The sequence below is a fragment of the Cariama cristata genome, unplaced genomic scaffold, assembly GCF_000690535.1.
Source record: "Cariama cristata isolate BGI_N322 unplaced genomic scaffold, ASM69053v1 scaffold21665, whole genome shotgun sequence".
NCBI lineage: Eukaryota > Metazoa > Chordata > Aves > Cariamiformes > Cariamidae > Cariama > Cariama cristata.
This window is the reverse complement of record NW_009618460.1, coordinates 14,852-34,314: the sequence shown is the minus strand read 5'-3', so window position 1 is coordinate 34,314 and position 19,463 is coordinate 14,852. Positions and strand designations below refer to the sequence as shown.

The window sequence follows — 19,463 nt, the reverse complement described above, 5'->3', positions numbered from 1 at the left end:
AGGGAGGAAAAAAAAGTCTTTAGGAAGAATTTCAGAGCTCTCATCCTTCATTTGGTAAGCAACCTCCGGTTTTGTTCTCATCTAAGAGCCTACTGCTTTCTGCAAGATAAGGTGGTTCATGCAATAAAACATCCTGATGGGAAGATTTCAGACATTTTTTTTTTTCTTCCAGCATTCAGCAAATGCGTTGGTTTTCTTACTGATTTCAAAGCAGATCAAGATTCCCTGCCACAGAAAGGCAGCCATGCGCATAATGTGCACACCACCACTATTGTGCTGTCAGCATGCAAGATTACTCAAAACTGACATTATTTCGTTATTCCAAATACATTAATTGTTCACCTCCTCAATAATTAAAGTACAGGTTTCCTCCCAGCCTTAACGCACGCTTCGTGAAATATCTCAAAACTTTAGGAAATTATCTCAGCCCTTGAAATTAATGCAAAATGTGTAATAAAATGACAAGCAATGAATCAGCAACTGTTCTATCCTATTTTACCCTTCCCAGTGACTCTGGAGCTTAGATGACACATGTATCTGGGGGACACAAGCTATAGCATAGATAGGCCACGCTGCCACAAAAATGCAGGGCAACTGATGTAAAACTAATGCTGACCCAAAAAGCAGATTTCACAGGCATCTCTTCATTTGCTTACTCATTTCTAGGAAAGAATCAGTGCAAATGGAGTTAATAAAGGGTAGCTGAGGGGAAAACACTTGTGCCTCAAATGGCTAATAGATTAGTGTCAGCACTTTGCATGTATCACACCAGCAAGGGCTGGAAATTCTGCAGGCAATTAAACTGTCCACATACCAGCGATGCTGATTCTCCTTCATTATCAGAACTGTAATATTATAAAGCTGCTGGTTTTGGAATCAGGTGTTCATATGACAGTGTGCTTTGTTTGGAGTTTGTTAGCCTCCCAGAGTTTAGGAAAGTCAATTGGATATGAATACTAGAGGCCTGAAATAAAAAGACAGAAAGAACTCCGATGTGGTATTTTTATATCTGGAATTTTGGGAGCTTAACGTAGGATTTTTAAGCACTTCGGCTTTTTGAGATTGATATTTGAATTTCTTGCTTACCATTTCAGCTGGATGCCTTGCATTGAGAAACTCCAGCATGACCTGGTAATGCTAATTAATTAGTTCCCGCAAATGCACTATTTGTATGAACATTAGTAACGCACAGCAAACTATTTGGTGTCTGAACAAGCTACCGACAATCACCCTTTGTGGCTGCAGGCATTTGCAGGCATCCAAAACCTTGGTGAAACCCTGCTGCCTCCTGGAGTCCAATGGGAGCCTTGCCATGGACTTGAGCAGCATTAAAATTTCTCCCTTCATGTTTTTGAGTTATCCCAAACCTTGCAAATTCAGATCATCAAAAACAAACGGCTAATGTCACTAAGATTAACACCTGTAAAGCACTTTGAAGGAGAAAAACACTGCGTAATCCCAAAATATTACATTATTTATAAGACGACCTGATTTTAAATGTTAAGTTCAGCTTATTTTTATCACAAAGAGAAAACAAGTTCCTGCTAGCTTGCTTTACAAAACCAATTACCAGTGATCAGTGTATGGTGCTGCATAACAATACACAGCATTGCCCCAAAAAGGCGTATCTAACACTCCAGAGCTGTTTAGAGGAAAATTAACTTGCACAGTGGATTGAAATACATGCACATAAGCAATTCTAATAAAGGGTATGAACTTCAAACTTCCTATTAAAAAATAAAAAAATGTGTAACATTTCCCTTATTTCATCTTTTCCTGACTTCAATTGATTTTTGTATCTGCTCCTTGATATACTAGACCCTAATCAGAATAAAGCTGTAAGAGAATAGCAAATGTGACATCAAACTTGCTTTAAACTTGCTTTAAAGTCTCATCAGCTTTTTTTGGCCTTGTTAGAATATAATTCCACTTAACAGAGAGAAAAGAATAACAAAGAATGACTTAGTGGTTTGGAAAGGGAAAAAAAAGATACAGCTACTCCCAACTAAAGACTCCCCCAGACCTGTTCCTTCCCTGCACGTAAGTCATAAGTTTTAAGCTTTTTTTGGCCTTGTTAGAATATAATTCCACTTAACAGAGAGAAAAGAATAACAAAGAGTGACTTAGTGGTTTGGAAAGGAAAAAAAAAAAGATACAGTTACTCCCAACTAAAGGCTCCCCCAGACCTGTTCCTTCCCTGCACCTAAGTCGTAAGTTTTAGCAATGTATTTTTACTGGGATTGTCTCTTTTCAGAAAATGGAAAAGTAAAATTGCAAAACATTTTAAAAACATTTCATTTCACTTCTGATGCAGTTTGTAGACCAACTTAGAAACTTTACTAATCTGATTCCCTTCTGCCCAGGCAAATCTCTTTGAAGGAAATGGTAACAAAAATAAACAAAAGGAAACAACTGAAGACAGACTTTTAAATGCCAAATGAGGTTCCCAATTCAATCAGGAAATCCATAACTCTGGAATTGCAAAGTAATAACCCTGAAATACAAAGTAATGAACTTGAAAAATAAATCTTGGCATTACACATGGACATACATTTCTTTAGGCATATTATGATTCTGTTTTTTTAAATAAATTTACTAACTAGTGAGGGGTGCCTATGAGCTATCAAAAATATCCCCCCAATCTGTTATTTCTGGATGGTATTACTTGTATTACAATATCGGGTATTTTTCAGTGTACAGCTCAAAATAACCTATACTGAGTGACAAATGGCTGATAGATTCAACAAACAGGTTTGATGGGAGATACCTGAGTAGAAGGTACTGGGAGCTTTGGCAGCTGGTGGTGGTTGACAGAAGGTAAGGCAAGGAAAAAAGAGATGACTTGAAATGGGATTTTCAAAAAAATGCAGAGGGTCAGTTGAGCACCCCACATGGCAGAGAGGAATTAGATCTGCTCCTGCTCCGGATGAGGGAAGAAGCTGCCACAACGTGGTGGGCTGGGGAGTAGAGTAAGAAAACCAACCATAAAGGTGGCATACACGATGATTGGTACTGGCAGCTCTGTGCTCAGCGAGACGGCGTTCACGGGGGCTCCTACGCATCCAAACATGGGACAAAGACCTCAGTATAATGCTCTGCTCCCTCTGTATGAGCAACTGAAAACACTGCTGGAAATGGTGAACATTTCTTCCCCTTCCAGAAGCTTTGGCACAGGCAAACACGCTCTGTGGTAACGGTCAGATGATTCCCAGGTTGGGATTTTTGTCCTAAATGCAGTTTGGACTTACTTTTTCTCTAATTCAGCAGCTGCTAAGACAGTTTGAGATTTTCTGGCAGCTAGATGCTTAAGTGGCATGACTTTCAGCTCGTTCTTCATTGCAAGCCTAAAGGGCAAACAGAAGTGAGTGGCTTGTTCAAAAGAGTTCAAGTCTGCACTGAATAGCTGATTGCAGCTCTAATTACCATGTTTTTACATCATTAGGGATCGCAACTGAAAAGGAGCTCTAATTCCAACACTGTGAGATACTGCTTTTTTTTTCTTTGTTTGGATCTTACCACTAAATGATCCATTTCCACCATTTCTAGTAATGACAGGAACAGAAAATTTCATTTCCATAGGAGGAGAAGATCTCGATAAACACGTACAAAGACAATATTTTTGCCTATAAAATTCAAACTGATAGGTGTTTGTGGTGGAGCAAAAAGGATGGAGTAGTGAGGAGATGTCCTCTGAAAACCGCAGTGGTAACGGGTTTCACTCAGCTCAGATATTTAATGCTCAATGCCACTGCTCATTTACGCCTGAGCATTGTATTTTGACACTCTAGATCTCAAAGACCAATCTGATTTCAGTTATACTGTTATAATGTGCAATTATAAGTCGTTATGATATATTGTTTGCAAAGTTTTCCCACTGTGTCTAAAGGACCTTGTAACTCTCTCTACCCTGGCTGGGGGAAGCCTGAAGCTGCAGCAAGCAGCGTAAAGAAAAAGACACATATCTTTATATTACTGTGTGATGTTTCAATAGCAAGGACGCAAGATAAATAGAGAAAAAAAGATATCCTTCCATTTCAGACTACAGAAAGAGCCTTCAAGTCCAGGCCAGTTGACTCTAGCACACACTTTCAGCACAAGAAGGAGCAGTTAACTCCTCTCCGTGGGAAATGTCGGAGGTTAATTACCTTCACTTGCCAAGAGCATCACCAGAACTGCAAGGGAAGGTCCATCTAGCCAAGGAGACTTATTAGGTTTATTGCTTTAGACTTTTGTATTTTTGTTCCATTGCTGCAAATCTTTGTTGTAGTTATATGTATCACAATGACCTTCTTAAGACGACTGAGTCAAGGACCAAACGAGTAGGACTATTGGCACAGACCTCTTCCCACTTCCACCCACCTCATCGCTCCCCACAAACACTTTCCATTCAATTGAACCATGAACAGGGAATTTGCTATGGACTTTGCTTTTACATGGAGGTAAGACTCTGGCGCCCACTGATGGGCATTTAGACAGGTAGATGTTGCATTGGTACTTCTTCCCATAAAATACAATTAGTTTTGAAACTCTAGCATATGTATCAAATATTTTTCAGAAGATGGATTTCCGTTCCCCAGTTTAATATGAATTTGGCACTAGGGGAAGTTATTAGAAACTCCACTGATTTGCACATGACACGTGAGTGACATTTCACCTGCATGCTTTTACTTTGATCTGGAGCAAAGTGGGAAGACATCTTCAAGGGGATTACGTAGATCAGGCTCAAGGTTTATGCTATTTTCGACCTTCCGGTGAATAAGGATGCTAGTGAGCGCTAACTGTGAAAGCTCTGAAAGGAAACTGTCCATTCAAACCTGCATGAAAACTGCCTAGCTTAATTCTTGTAACTGAACACAAACTAATCACAATATTTTTGGATGATTTGAAGATTGACCTAAAAAAAAAAAAAGGGAAAAAAATGAAAAAAAAAAAATCCTCTTTAATCTGAGGTAATTCACAAAATACATCAATAAGACAGACAAATGTTCTCACCGAAACAAATGTCAGATCTTAGTGACTCTAAAACATACAGCACAGTCATTTTGCAGAATAACTTGTTCTGAAACAGCCCCCCACCTGACCCAGCATAGACACAAGTCCCAGAATAAAAGTCCCTTGGGAAGCAGCGAAATTATTCTGACCAAATGTTGCTTTTATTATGAATAGAATCTGTGCAGAATGGAGAGGTATTTGAGAATTGCTTATTCCAGTCGACTACTGTGCATAGACACAGCCTCAATGACAAATGGATTTCAAGTAGCAAATATTATTACCTTCTTTCTTTGCTTTTTTTTTTTCCTTGAGAAAAGTACTTAATGTACTTGGTAGGTACAAGGTTAAAAGAACCTTTTAAGCTACAAATATTCAAAATAAAGGTGTGCTTTTTGTGGCCTTATTAACAATAATTCTTTAAAATAACTGAAATGTGGAATCATATTGTGCAGTGCAGGGACAAAAACCCATGCTTAATTCTGCATTTTGTAACCAGTAGCACTGGTTTACTTTCAGGTACACAGCCCTTGAACGGTCCTTCTGGGTTATCAAGCATCTCCTCTGCTGTTGCAGGCACCATGTCATATCCCCTTCAAACGTGCTGAGCTTCACCTTCAGACAGCAAAGCCTTTATGCCTCCCCCAGGTTGACTTACAGGCTCCAATGGGTTGGCACTTTCTTCTTATTTCCAGTTCAAATTACTGAAGGCCGAACAACATCCAGTTGTTCTTCAGCCAACTCTTTGGTTTAAGTATCTTCTATCTCTCCTACCTAATAGAGACAATAACTTTGTCTCCTCTGTCCCTTCATTTTGCTAAGCAAAAGCAGCTTTTCCAATCTGCTCTCGCGTACAGCCCAATTAGCTCCTCTGCATCCTGCCTCCGCTCGGAGTCCATCCTTTCTGAACTCCTCAAGTGCTGAAGTCCAAACCATGAGATAGGCTCGGTGAGTTTTATCCAGCACTACATATAGATGAATTAGGAAAACAACAGCAATAATATAATCAAGCCCTAGAGAGGGGAGAAGGAAGGGGAAAAAAAAAAAATTAAATCAGAAAATAGATAAGTTTTCTATGGGGCCTCTGGAAAGCAAAATCTCAGTGACCCGACATTGTCCCTCTCTTCATGTATTTATCCCCGTGCCTCAACCTTGTATGAGTGCTGCAAACGATTTTCAGATGACACCTAAGCGGCTAAGCACACAGAGGGGATATTTCAGCATCACCCTTCCTGAAATCACCGTTCTGTTCCCCACTCAAAGGCAGCGGCAGGACTCGCCCGCTCCCATAAGCCAGCGCTTCAGCTGAATACACTTTACAGTAAATATTTTACAGGCCATTCTCAACGGTGGTGGGTTTGCATTTTCACAATTAAACCTCATTGTTTGGAGTGCACCAGCAGGCTTGGAGCAGGCAGAGCTTTTCCCGTATATTACACATCTCTTTCTGATGTTTTTCTGCCTGATTAGTAATCACTTCTGACAAATCCTTTCGACAACTCCAAACACCAGCCTTAGTGTTGCAGGGATGCTTCATGCAAAGCCTGACTGAATGCAAATGTTAGGCTAATGCAAGGATGCCTGACAGCATCTGAGCATTTTCTTTACTGGACACCAGAGGGAGGAGGAGGAAAGGACAACTGACAGTGAAACTAAAGAAGAACTGCTTCAAGAGCCCTGAAGGAGCTTATCAGACTCCAGAGCCAAATACATTTCTGTAATTGGACCAAAATAAATAGCAGCATCTTGTCTGAGGATGGTACTTCTGACAAAAGACTTGGCAGGGGTAATACAAGGTGAAGTTACTGGAGAAAGGACCCAAGTACAGCAGCACGGAGTGCTGGCTGCATTTTAGCCAGCTCCATCTTACCAGCTTTAAACAAACCTGACTGGTTTTGGTTCTGGGGGCTACTACTGTCTGTACTCTGTTTGGCTTCTGTGCCACAACTTGAGTGCCTTTTGGTCCAGCTTTCTTCTGGATGTGAAGAAAAACACGTTTCAGTGATTAACCATGAATCCAGGGCCATCACAGTTTCTGAGTCCTGTACCACAAAACCAAGAAATTTGGAGCTGCAAGTGCTCTATGCTGAGATGGAAATGTCAGGACCTTGAAGGAGGGAGGGAGGCAGTTCAAGGAGATTTATACGGTGTCTGTCTAGGAAGGTGATAGCAAATGCTCAACATGTGGTTAGTATCTCGATTAAATAAAAAAAAAAAATAAAAAATGAGAGATTCAGCAAGATTACCAGGGAACTATTTACTATCTTATTAAAACTATGCTTTTATTTCCTCATCAAATCTTTTCATTATGCCTTCAAGGCATAAGGAGGATTATTAAATGTCAGCTACAATTCAAATAATTAATGTATGGTGTTACCAGCTATATATGCGCTCTCCAGAAGGATTAATAATAGCTGCTATTTTTCTTCCAACCATACTTTCTCCATAATACATACATTAATCATGAGAACGCAGTGCATTTTTTAAACCTCTCTAGTGCTGAAAGACTTTAAGGAACTCACACTTTGAAAATCAGAGAATTCTTAATATATTCTCTACTTTTTAATTTACTATGAAAATGCAAAAACACAGTAAGCACTTGGCAAGTAAGGAGCATAAGAAAGGCAGTGCTTTCTCCAGAGCTGCCATTAATTGCAGAATCAATGTCCTCAATTCCTTGAAGCAGGTCTTTAAAAACAACAAACCAGACTTGTAAATTCAGGAAGCAACTTGTCCCCCATTAAAACGGACTGGCTTTTGTTCTTAACTTACTATAATCAAAGCACTTAGAAAAGGCAACAGAAAAGTACTTTTATATCAAACACTCCTCCCAGGACTGGCTGGAGGCTGTGTTCAGTACCTACTTGTCAGCTTAACTCTGGCTCTGCAGCGTGCTCGTCCCCGCAAGGCGCTGAGCACCAATGTGTGTGCTGTCCATGAAAACCGCTGCACGGGACAGGCAGCGCAGTGAGGCCGGGGCTTTGCCCCTCGCAGATCCCTGCTCCCAACACCAGAGCAGAGGGATGGAGAACTCACCCCTCTGCTCTTGACTTTGTACTCAACGGTTGATCTGGACTTTCCCTGCCAGCTTGACACGAACTCTTCCAGTAATTTTAATCCACAGACTAAAAGTGTGCTATGGGAGGTGGCGTGTGCTACTTCAGATTACTTTACACTTACTATGTGCTTTCTATGGAAGGACTGACCCCACTGACAGGTTACCTACCACCCATGCTCCCGTGTGGGTTGCAGACATACTGCCTGTAGGTGGTTTTTGTACTTGCTGTTGGTCTCTCAGCAATTCAACCAAAAATGAGCTCAGCTCCCAATTGCACAGAAAATAAACATGTCTAGAAGTAACATTTCAATTGCTTACAACTTAGAGAAGTTTAAATTCTCTCCTCCACTCCCAACTGTATCCCAGGTGTAACCCTTCCACAGTGAAGGGTCATTGGATATCTGATTTTGAACACTGCAAATTACATAATGTATTACCAGCCTTTTCCATCTCCCAAAACAGCTCAAGAAATGTCCATGTTCTATTTGAAATAATCAGTTTTTCGAGCACGAGATCAGGGTTTGTTATATAAGTAAAGGAGTAACCATACGTGCAACTGTATCACCCATTCGTGCACTACCAGAAGACGTGTGTAGTGCATGTGCACATGGGAACTACATGCACATTCCCCCCAGCGCAGCATCAAACAATAAATAATTGTAACCATCTATGTGACCTGACAACTGCCAACTTGGGGCAGTTCCTACACCTCAGAACATAAACCATTTCTACAGAGAAGCTTAGGAGCACAAGCCTTTCGCGACATGCTTTTTTTTTTTAAATTTCAAGAAGAAATATTTCAAAGCAGTTTTGAAGACTTACCTCCTCGCTGCACTAGCAACGTGACTTCGCTTCCCTTCGGACATTCAATCAGCATATCCACCACTTGGTTGTGAGTGAGGCTCTGCACATTCTTCTTGTTGACTTCGACTATAAGGTCGCCTTCCTTCAGGCCACGGCACCTTGGGCTGTCCACGATTTGTTTCACTCTTTGGCCGCCCCCACCGGGACTGTCTGCTATAGTAAACCCAAAGCCCATAGGCCCTTTCACTATATGCACAGTTATGAGTTCAGGTTGTGTTGCTATCGAAGATGCCAAAGAGACCGTGTCATTGGGGTAACCGTGGGGTCCGTTGGAGGAGACCTCAGCTGGGCTGCTGGGTCTCGCTTCCTTTGTGCCATTTACTTTCCCCGTTTTACTACTGTGGCTCGCTGGGGAGTCATAATTTTCCTGCCCGTTCACAATGATCGGCTCTTTGTCCAAAATTGCCACGGACGTAACCAGGCTCGTGTTGGGATCATCGGGATCGAAGGGCAGGGGGTAGCCTCGGCACAGTTCAAGGTCCACGCTGGCACCAATAGGGATGGACTGGAAGATTTTCACAACTTGAGCATGAGTGTGCCCCAGCACACAGGTATCGTTCACGCTGACTATGACATCCCCTGCAGAGGACACAGACAGATACACCAAATACATACATTTTGTGCACCCTGGGAAGGTGAGGACTAGAGCCTGTGAGCTGATATGCACCATCCACAGGTACCACTCACAGGCAAATAGCAGCATTGAAGTACCTTTGCAAGGAAAAGGAGTGGTGACACTTGGGCAAGTAAGAATTCTCTGTACACAATGGATTCACTGCATAAAGCCTTCATGTACAGAAACGTTTTTGAAAGTGAAAATGGAATTGGCTCATGCAAAAAATTAATAAATTTAAATGATGGTATATGGCCCATTTAACAGCTATTTCGAAGTCCCGATCTCACTGTTACACACTGTGCTACACTGATATATGATAGAAACAAAACTGAGAGCACATGAAAGCTGTAACAGAAAGCTCTCAAATACCAGTTGCTCAGATATGGTGCCACGTGTCGGGTCTCAGACATACTTCGGCCTGAAATGTAGGTATCAATTAAGTTATAATTCATTTTTTAACACTGGGGCTGCAACACAGGGATGTTTAATGTTGTGATGCTCCACTTGCAAGTGAGGAACTGCGCCCTTAGGTGAATCCTAACAGGATTTCATCGTGCTGGGCCTGATCTCTGGCAAAACAAATTGGCCCTTGGTGCCTCCACACAGGGAAATGCAAACTAGCCTGCTCCTCTGCCCGTTCCCTGGGAGTAGCTTGGGAGAAGGGGCGACCGGCATGGCAGATACACAAAACACACAGTGATGGCAGCCCTACAAAAATACAGCAGCCATTGCCACAGCAGGGAGCAGTAACCCACAGCCTGATGTGGGACTCCACAACTGCTGGCTCCTCTCCGCAGGTCAGCATGGGGAGAGCAGGAGTTGGTAGAGCCCTAGCTGGATATTTTGACACCCGAGGTAAAATTCCAATACATGCAGTGCCTTAAGACTTTGAACATATCCCTCCTTGTATCTCACTTCCCTGCTTGCTGATGGGAAAGCTGAATGCCTTTCCCCAAAAAGGGGATAAGAACTGCACTCCTTTCTGAATTGCAGATAAAAACAACTGTAAACACATAAACCAAAGTGATGGCAGTGATTTTGATGTAAAGTATCAGTACCTGTTTCCATTTTGCCATCCAGTGCTGCGGGGCCGTCAAGCACCAAACTTTTGATTTGGAGAAATTCATCTGGCTCATCCCCTCCAACGACAGTGAAGCCAAAACCCCTGCTGCTTTTCCTTAGCTTGGTGTGGATGAACTTCCCTTTCAACTCAGAAGGGTTTCGTGTAAAAAAAGGTTTTCCTGTGTAGGAAGTTTGGAAAAATCTATAAACAGGCAGGCAAGAGCTTTTGATCTGTTTTTTCTCTGCCCCTCCCCATTCTAACAAGTACACGGACAAACACAGCGGTGTGCTGGGACAGGGCTGCACTTCACTCCGGCATCCTCTCACCTCATCACACTCCATCCGTCTCCTTGGATCTAATCATGCAGTAAAAGGAGTGAGCAAAAACCCTAGTACCTGGCAATTTGTTAGCTGTGGTTGTGCACACCAAAGCCCCAAGGCTACAAAGGGGAAAACACGCTGCTTTAAAGAATGGAATATATTAAAGCTGGCAATGCTGGCTTAGATATACGTCTTATCTGTGTCCTGAGGTGGTTATACCCACCCCAGGAAGGATGAGACAGGGGCAGCATAAATATCTCCTACAGAAGGAGTTTGCAAAGAGAGTTTCTGCAGAAAGGAGTATCATTATGTTTTTCACCGCTTGGCCTTCTCCCAACCCACCAAGAAAAAAAGCAACTTCTGAGCTCTGGCAAGACACTGCATAACCCTTTAACATAACCCCCCCGCCCCACCATTGCTACCACCCTGTGACCTCCTCCGGTGAAAAAAGGGAGGATGCTGATGTTGTTCTTCAGTCACTGTTTGAAGTCTTTTCTCTTTCCTTTCTGCTCCTTGCCTGTTGTGGATGAAACACTGCCGTTGTGAAGTTCGGATCAAAGAGCGGGCCCGGACCAGAGCAGCTGTGCTGGAGGGCTCCTAATGCTCTCTGGGAACACGGTTAAGAGGGAACGAGGTGCTCCAAAGACAAAAGTGCATCCTTGCAAAGCATGTTGCACAGGCTCGGAAAAGGAATCACGGCTGCTGTACTTCACAGTGCCAGCACTAAACACCTTTGCACTTTTAATTGTTTTTAATGCTTAGAGGGGAAAAGACTGCCACTAAGCCCTCTGGTGACAGCTCCAGGATCAGCAGTGTGTATCGCAGCCAGGAGAGCTGGCGTACTTTCAAAAACCTTGACAGCATTGCCGTCAGTCTCTGTTCAGAAAGGAGACCTTGAGGGAGAGTGAGGGGATTTGAGACTCATAAGCCTTTGACTGGGGCGGGGAAAAAAAATAAAGTGTATTTGAAGATTATTCATGAGGGGGTAGTGTGAGGACTTGCAGTCTTCTGACTTTGAAGGGTAGCATGGTAATCCTGCACATCATGGGCAGATGCTCTGCTCAGACCCCAAGCTGCAAAAAAGCCCTGACTATCAAAGTGCAACCCAATGTCTCAGGTAACAAACAGGGCTGAGAGGCAGCGTGCAGCAGGGCTTCGTACTCTGCTGATTCCTGGTTCAAAAGACAAGCAGAACAAGCACAGCTTGCTGGCATCTGCCTACAAATAGAGGGTGAACTTGCCCCACAGTAACAGGATAGCAGCACCACAGGCTATGTCCCACCTACAGCATTTGGGAGAGGATCACATTTTAAACGAGCGTATCTACAAAAAAATGAGTGTATCCCCAGCTGGGAGAGCGGTGCCAGGGGCACAAGGAGGGGTCCTTGTGCCCACATCCCCACCAGTAGTGCCATCAGTGGGAGAGATGGAAACCCCTGGGCATAGGGCAGAGGGACAGGGAAGCTACAAATAGCTTCTGCAAATGGGGAGTGAGAAAAGAGGGAGCAGCACTGGAAAGGAAGAAGAAGGAATGAAAGAGAGGAAGAGTCATCAGCGGGTACCAGGACATGTCACTCAGAGTGGTGCTGAGACAGGCTAATGCTTTCCTGTGACGCTGCTGCACAATTTCGGTGGCTGGTAGTCAGGAGCGGGTAGAGAGGTGAGTGAGGCTTCTAACATCATCCCCTGCGTGATGGGCCCTTTGCATTGCCATGCATGGACACTTGGGCAGCTCTTGTTTCAGCCTGACAGTGTAAAAGGCTGGGGTGACATTCACAGATGTCTCCCCGAGGAAGACCACCATTTTTGGGGCACTCTGATGACATGCCTAACCCCAGATGCCTGGTGGTCAGGGTACCATCCCCAGACCTCCCATGTTTTTCCTTGCTGCAAGTTTGAATTACTCTAATGTACTGTAATACCCCTCAGGAATGTGCTGGGGGCTTTGGATATTGTTAAATTTCACACGGCTGTTTTGGAAGGGCTGATCTGCTGGCACCTGCCGCAGAGAGCACTCCCTGGCTCTTCATGGCAGGAATGGCTGCCTGGGACAGCAGCACCCTTGCTGGGCTGTATTTCCCAGCTCCCGGGGCCAGCCTCCCGCAGCTGCTCCCAGCTCTGTCAGGATGACGTGCTGCAGCCAGATTCCCCTCTCTCACCTTCCCCAGCCTCCAGCTCCCGCAGATCAGGGCAACGCCATTTGTTTGCTTTGCAATTTAGACGTAGCCAAAGCTGAAGCCCGTTTGTAACCAGAGAGCACTTGTACCACGATGGGTACTAGTGGAACTCTCTGCCCTTGCTGGCAACCTGATCTGGCCATGTTTCAGCTCATGCTGCAAATTCAGGAATGATTCATGTTGTGTTTTGTTAGTAATTTAAGACAAGCAACTGGTCTGTGAGCAGTTGGCTATACACAGACCATTGACACTAATAAATAAGGCTGTAATAGCCCCAAGTACTTGCACACATGTACAACTTAAAAGTACACCCACAGTATTTGGACCTATTATTACTCTCTCCTCACGCAGAGCTTCCCTGAGGAGTTTCAACTCACATTTTTCAGAAACATGATGTAATCTGCCCCTAACCTGTGGACAAGGCACTTGTGCCTCCTCACCCTCTGTTACTACAGAAAGTCAGATTCAGCATGGAGGCCTGGTAGCTCTGCAAAGCTCTCCAAATGGCAGAGGATCTCCCTCTTCTGGTGCTCCCCCCAGCTCCTACCCTCTCCAAATTTTAATTTGGATTCAAAGAACACAAAAAGGTAAATCCATAAAGTTGCAAGCCAGACTCATCCACGGCAATACCAGAACCTGGCTGCTCAGATGTCACACGCAACCAAGACACCCAAGCTCTCCAAAACCAAGGTCCTGCCAAACAGTGCCGACAACCTATGCCGATCACAGCTCCCAAACACACTGACCAGTTTCCAAGGCTCTTAAAACTACTTTAACTTCAAACTCTACCTGCCCACGAATGCAGACGTGTGGTGACATTGTCTTTGGCTCTCAAACTAAAACATTACCATGCTAATGCATGCCTGTGTCTTAAACACAGTGCAACTTGGTTAGATTTTGTGCTGCTGTTTGGGAGGGAATGTTGACCTATGAGAAGAGAAAGAAATCTCTGCACTAGATCTTATTATAAGAGCTACATTCTAAACTCAGTAGAGTTTAGAAGGTGTAAAAGTCGAATCCTTGCATATCTATACAGTTCTGTAGAAAAGGGTCTCCTACTTGTACTTGCATCCACTGCAGTTGCTGGTAAATCCCACCAATGTTGTAACTCGTGTTTTCACCATGCCTTTTTAAAGACTTGGAATGCTACACAGAGAATAGCCACAATCCTTTTTTGATGCAAGTGACCTCATTTGCCTCTTGCATTTGGCAACAGATCTGGTCGCAAAACAACTAGTCTCAAAATCTATGGGAATTCAGATAAGCAGGCACGTGCCCTGGTGTGTGACGCTAGTCACGGAAATACTAATTTTGCCTGTGGCTGAGGGAATTTAATTCTCAGGAAAAAAAGTCTTGTTGCACTTTTACAACTGGTTTAACAAGGTTGTTACCTTGCACTGGTGCTTCCCGAACTGCCTCTTGGTTGTTTGAAACATGGTTTGGAGCAGCGGGTGGTGGGAGAGATGGACACTCCTCTGTCCATTCTAGAGAGGGCAGAGAGGGAAATGTTACTCGTTTCACAACAGCACTATGAGTTCCTCCATGTACGCACACTGGGAGTGTGGGGTTGAAGCAGAGGAGATGGGAGAAGCATGGCAAGAGAGGAAATAGAGTCACAGACAGAGGGAATAAAATGAATGAGATGTCCAAAAACAAGTTCTGGAGGACTCTCTATGTCCAGGTCAACTGATCCATCTGCTGAGACACCCTACCTCGCACTCAAAGTTGGGACTTGATTTGCACCTAAGTAGTCTTGTCATTTATATGAAATCTATTCCCCAAGGCACTTATGGCATCTAAGTAGAAGAGGTGACGTTGCGGGAAACGGGGCTGCAGGAGGAATGTTGAAGCCTAAATTATTTTCCCCTTGGATAATAACTGTTGTGAAATAACTTGGTGTGAAAGCTGTGAAGGTACCAAAACAAACCCAAATGCCACAGGCCCCTCACTGCAGTTGGGCTACATTTAAAGAAAAAAGTAAAAAAAAGAAAGCAAGAAAGAAAAAAAACGGCAAAAAAGGGGCGAAAAAGAGGGAAAGAAAAAAAAAAGGTGTTTTAAAATAGTAAAATTCTTCAGATGTTAGAGCTTGATAGCATCCAAAGGTCTTGGGTTAAGAAGTCTCTCATGCAGAGGGGTTTCTCTAGTGCGCGTGGAAATGCCTGCTCCTCCTCTCCTTCGACAGCCTGAGTCTCAGGGCAGACTGGAACAACACCAGCTACAGTGAGTAACTTGATGGAGCAGATTAAAGAGGAAAACATGTGTTTTAATTGTTTGTGGGAAGCCTAGAAACCTTCCGGAAATAAAGGACATTAAAAGAAAAATCTCTTTCCTTTAACAGGGGTGAAAGCTACTATGTTTAAGTGGTTATGCGGTTTAGATTTCCTCTTTTGCTGCATCTTACGTGAAGGGCAGATACAACCTTTCCTATGCTCGCCATTTTGCCTTTAAACGCCAAGGCCAAAGCAAGAAGGACAAACACATTGGCATGGTGCTGCCAAGGTGAGGGAGGGCACGTTCCCTCATGAAAACCCCAACCACCATGCCCTCGGTGGTGCCAACCTTCTGGTGGCTGTTGCTGTTGCTCAAGCTGTTTCTTCCTCTTCGCTTCAAGAACTGGGTTTTCATACTGTGTCTTCCGGTTGATGTGGCTGGAGATGAAAGAGAGCAATAAATTAGGAAACCCTTTATGTTTTACGGCCAGGCATGAAATTCCTCTGAGGAAAGGAGTAAAATACCAAACAAACCCAATAGCAGTGTATGTGGAGCAAGGTCTCACCCAGTCATGTCAAAAAGCATATTTAGGAAAACAAGCAGATTTCAGTATTGATATGATGTCCTGAGTAGGAATGGCTAATTTCTTCAAATACGTTAAAGTAGTGATCTATCTATGAAAAATGAGATTAAAGCAGAAAAGGTGCTCTGTCTGACTGCATTTTAAAAGACAGGTCTGTATCATCCCTCCTTTAATCAGATTCCCAGAGGAGCAGTCATTCCCTGGCTCACTGAAGTTAAAAAAAAAAAAACAAAAACCAAAACACCTACAAAAACAAAACCCCCAAAACCCAAACACAACAACTGGTAACATCTGTCAGCTATCTGATCAATGCACACTATCAACAAGGTGTCTTAAAAGTATCTACGGGGATGCAGGCTATGAGCTGAAAAGCTGGGCTCCAAATGGATCAAAAAATATTCAGAATCAGCCACCAGCAAATACTCCCAGTGGAAACTACCACTTGGTGAAACTTCAGCTGTACTCCTTGGAGGGATGTTAGGCAGCTTTTGACCCTCATGAGATGTTTAGAGCCAGTACTTCCTACAAATCTGAGGAAAAGGACAAAAAAAAAAAGCAGCCCAGCCTCAAACATAGCAGACAAGCAATGCACCCCACAGAGGATTAATCGTTTTACAAAACCAAACAACAAACACCAACCACAGATGCCAGGGCAGTGGGGGCAGGTCTGGGGACTCTCTGCAGCTGACGGCTGCAGCTGAGATGAGCTGCTCATCAACTGCTCAACAGCAATTTTTCAATTGTGATTTTGCTACAGCAGAGGAGCAGGTAGACCTTAGAAAATTATATTAGCTTAAAGCCCATCTTTGTATCCAAAACAAAGTTTACTATTAAGAACTTGCTCTTTTATTGTCTCTTGTCCCATGTGTCTTTATAAAAACAGAAAAAAAACCTCGAATGAACAAACAACCACTTTTTCAAGTAATTACAATAGAAGCACTCTACATAGTTATATTCAGCATTTCTTTCTGCTAAAGATCAGTATTGAATCACTGGAAAAATATTTACCTAATCAAATAAAAACAAGTTAATGAGTTCTGTAAAAGATTTCTTATTTCAAGATATCTTCAGAAAGTTAAGAAAAAATGGTAACTACTTTAAAAATGATACAAACTTTTTCATGATACAGTTGTTTCTCAATAAAAACTATTATGCAATAATAGAGTGCCTGAATTGGAAGGGACAAACGCTCACATTATAACCATCTTGCTAGCTTATAGATAGTAAGTAAAACAAACTTATGTCTCATTGCTGTTACTTTTCTATTTAATTTTATCCCTAAGGAGTGCCACAAAACGAACGGGCATGTATATGTAAAGTGACAGGAAAAAATGCTGTAAAGACCGCTTGGCATGGCATTTAATAGCCGAAATATATTCTTGATGTCTTTGGTAAATAAATGCCAAGCCTTAATTACACAGTTTGCTAACCTTGTTTCCCTAGGCACAGATGGTAGGGTCAGAAATGAGCCAAAGCAGACTGAAACTGTATTCCATGTCTATTCTGAGGGTTATCATAAGCCATCCTATTAGACAGGAGTATACACATAATTAAAAATTCATTTTATGGGGTCAGTGATGAAACAAAACTCAGATCTCTGGTTTCCCAAGGGAGGATCTGACATCTAGATAAAGAAGAAGCTGTTCTAATTCCGGAGAGAGTCCCATTAAACCTGTAATTCTATTCACAACAACACAACCTGATGCAAGAACCTCTGCCGTGGTTGTTTGGTCACACAGACTCGTCCATTCCTCCTTTTGTCTTCTGACTTGTAACTGAATTGGTGGTCTGCTTTGCACGCTCATATTTTGATCACAGCACTATATGAAGCGGATTGAGCTCCGTTAATAGCACACTTGTTAATCTTCTCTGGCTAAAAGTATTTTGTGAGGTGCTGGGGCTCCTGCACGCTCCAACCCCAGGACGCTCCTGTCTATCCTGAGCTCACCCCTGGAGCTCACCCCCCATCCCAGGGTGCTCCAGTCTCCCCCAAAGCCCACCCCCACCCCAGGGTGCTGCTGCCAGAGCCCACCAGAGGATGGTGAATGGCAAGGCAGGGCTGCCTCTCCCAGCCCCTATAGCATCCCCCAGCCTATAAGGGGCCAGTGCCTCCTCCTCCTCGGTACGAGATGCTACCCACAAAGCACACAGACCACTGCGGAGGAAAGCCTTCCTCCACCCGACAGCCACACCAGAACCGGAGAGCAGCACTTACTCTACATAGTAGACACCATATACAGGATCCTCAATTTTCTCCCAACCAGCAGGCAATTCTGGAAATAGAAAAAGCATTACTGAAGCCTCCAATGCAGCTTTTTCTGACAAGCAGCTGCTCCTGCCTAGAGTGCAAAACTCATCAGTGGCTCAGGCTTCGCTTTGAACACTTTTCAGAACAATCACAGCCCCCTTTTAAAGGCTGGCATAGCACAGCACCAACATCATAGCCTGTCCTACCAGTCCTGGGTTAGCAAATCAGTGGGAAGATGCCCATGCCAGTCAATTTTAGATTTGTTTTTTCCATTAAATGAACAAATGATCAATAAATTTCCTTTCTGGGAGTACCTCAAGTACCCTCCTGGTTTCACCACCATGGGCAGAGTGGCCCTGGATGGAGCAGTGCAGTGGGAGTCGATGCAGGCAACAGGCCAGAGGCATTTTAATGCCAGCCTAAGAAGACAAGCGAGACTATGGCAAGCAATTGTAGCACACTAACAGAGAGACCACTTTCATCTCCCGTACCAGGGCTGAGTCATTTATGCTTACCACTGCTTTAAAAAGGTTTTTTTTGACTCCTTTCTTAGGGATTTACACTGCTTTGCTCAGCCATGAGCCCAACAGAAAAGTGCATCTTGAAACAGGGCAACGTGAATTTATTGTAAACACCCGGCATGTGGAATCCACTCAAGTGGGGCTGGCACACACAGATGTATTTCACTGCATAGCACTTAATATAAAAACACATATTGCCATAATCACATGTAACAGAGATTTCCTTTTTTTAATTAGCATAATTAACAAAAACCAGTTCTGAAGATGAAATTAACATTTGGAAATGTATCCGCTTTTGTTCCTGTTGATTTTCTAGACTGCACATAGTACTTTAACTATAATTAGTGAATGTAATAAAATCACTTCAGCATCCAACTGAAGGTTATTAAAGCTGTATGTATTACTTAAGGACCTGATCCTTGTCCTACTCATTTAAACACAATGTTCCCGTTGGCTGTGGGTACCGAAATAATCATCCTATTAACAATACAGAGTGGTGCGTTTGTGTAATACTGTGAATTAACTCGAAAGAAGGTTCCACCATGCTATGGACTGTGCAAGTGTGGTCCCACAGACTCTGCACATTCATTTAAATAAAAAAAACCAAAAACATTTCCAGATAACATGAGTTCAAATACCACATGCAAAATAATTTCTCAAAATTTATCACTAAATTGACAAGACTGATAGTAAATAATCTGTTTGTTTATTATCAAATGTAAAGATTTATTTTCATTAATGGCATCAATTACTGAGCCAATACAATCAACAATGGCCTGTTAATTAGAATAAATGTAACTGTCTAGTTATGCA

General features: G+C 43.0%; 1 protein-coding gene across 1 annotated transcript in view; it reads right to left on the bottom strand.

Moving 5' to 3' along the window:
• LOC104162203 (membrane-associated guanylate kinase, WW and PDZ domain-containing protein 1-like) overlaps nt 1-19,463 on the bottom strand; it is a gene marked incomplete at both ends in the record, with an annotated part of 57,831 nt that overhangs the window by 24,608 nt on the left and 13,760 nt on the right. Inside the window, 5 exons of the mRNA XM_009700876.1 lie at nt 8,870-9,490; nt 10,586-10,768; nt 14,479-14,571; nt 15,647-15,735; nt 18,097-18,154. Of these exons, the coding sequence (XP_009699178.1) occupies nt 8,870-9,490; nt 10,586-10,768; nt 14,479-14,571; nt 15,647-15,735; nt 18,097-18,154 (1,044 nt within the window). The remainder of the gene's footprint in view (nt 1-8,869; nt 9,491-10,585; nt 10,769-14,478; nt 14,572-15,646; nt 15,736-18,096; nt 18,155-19,463) is intronic.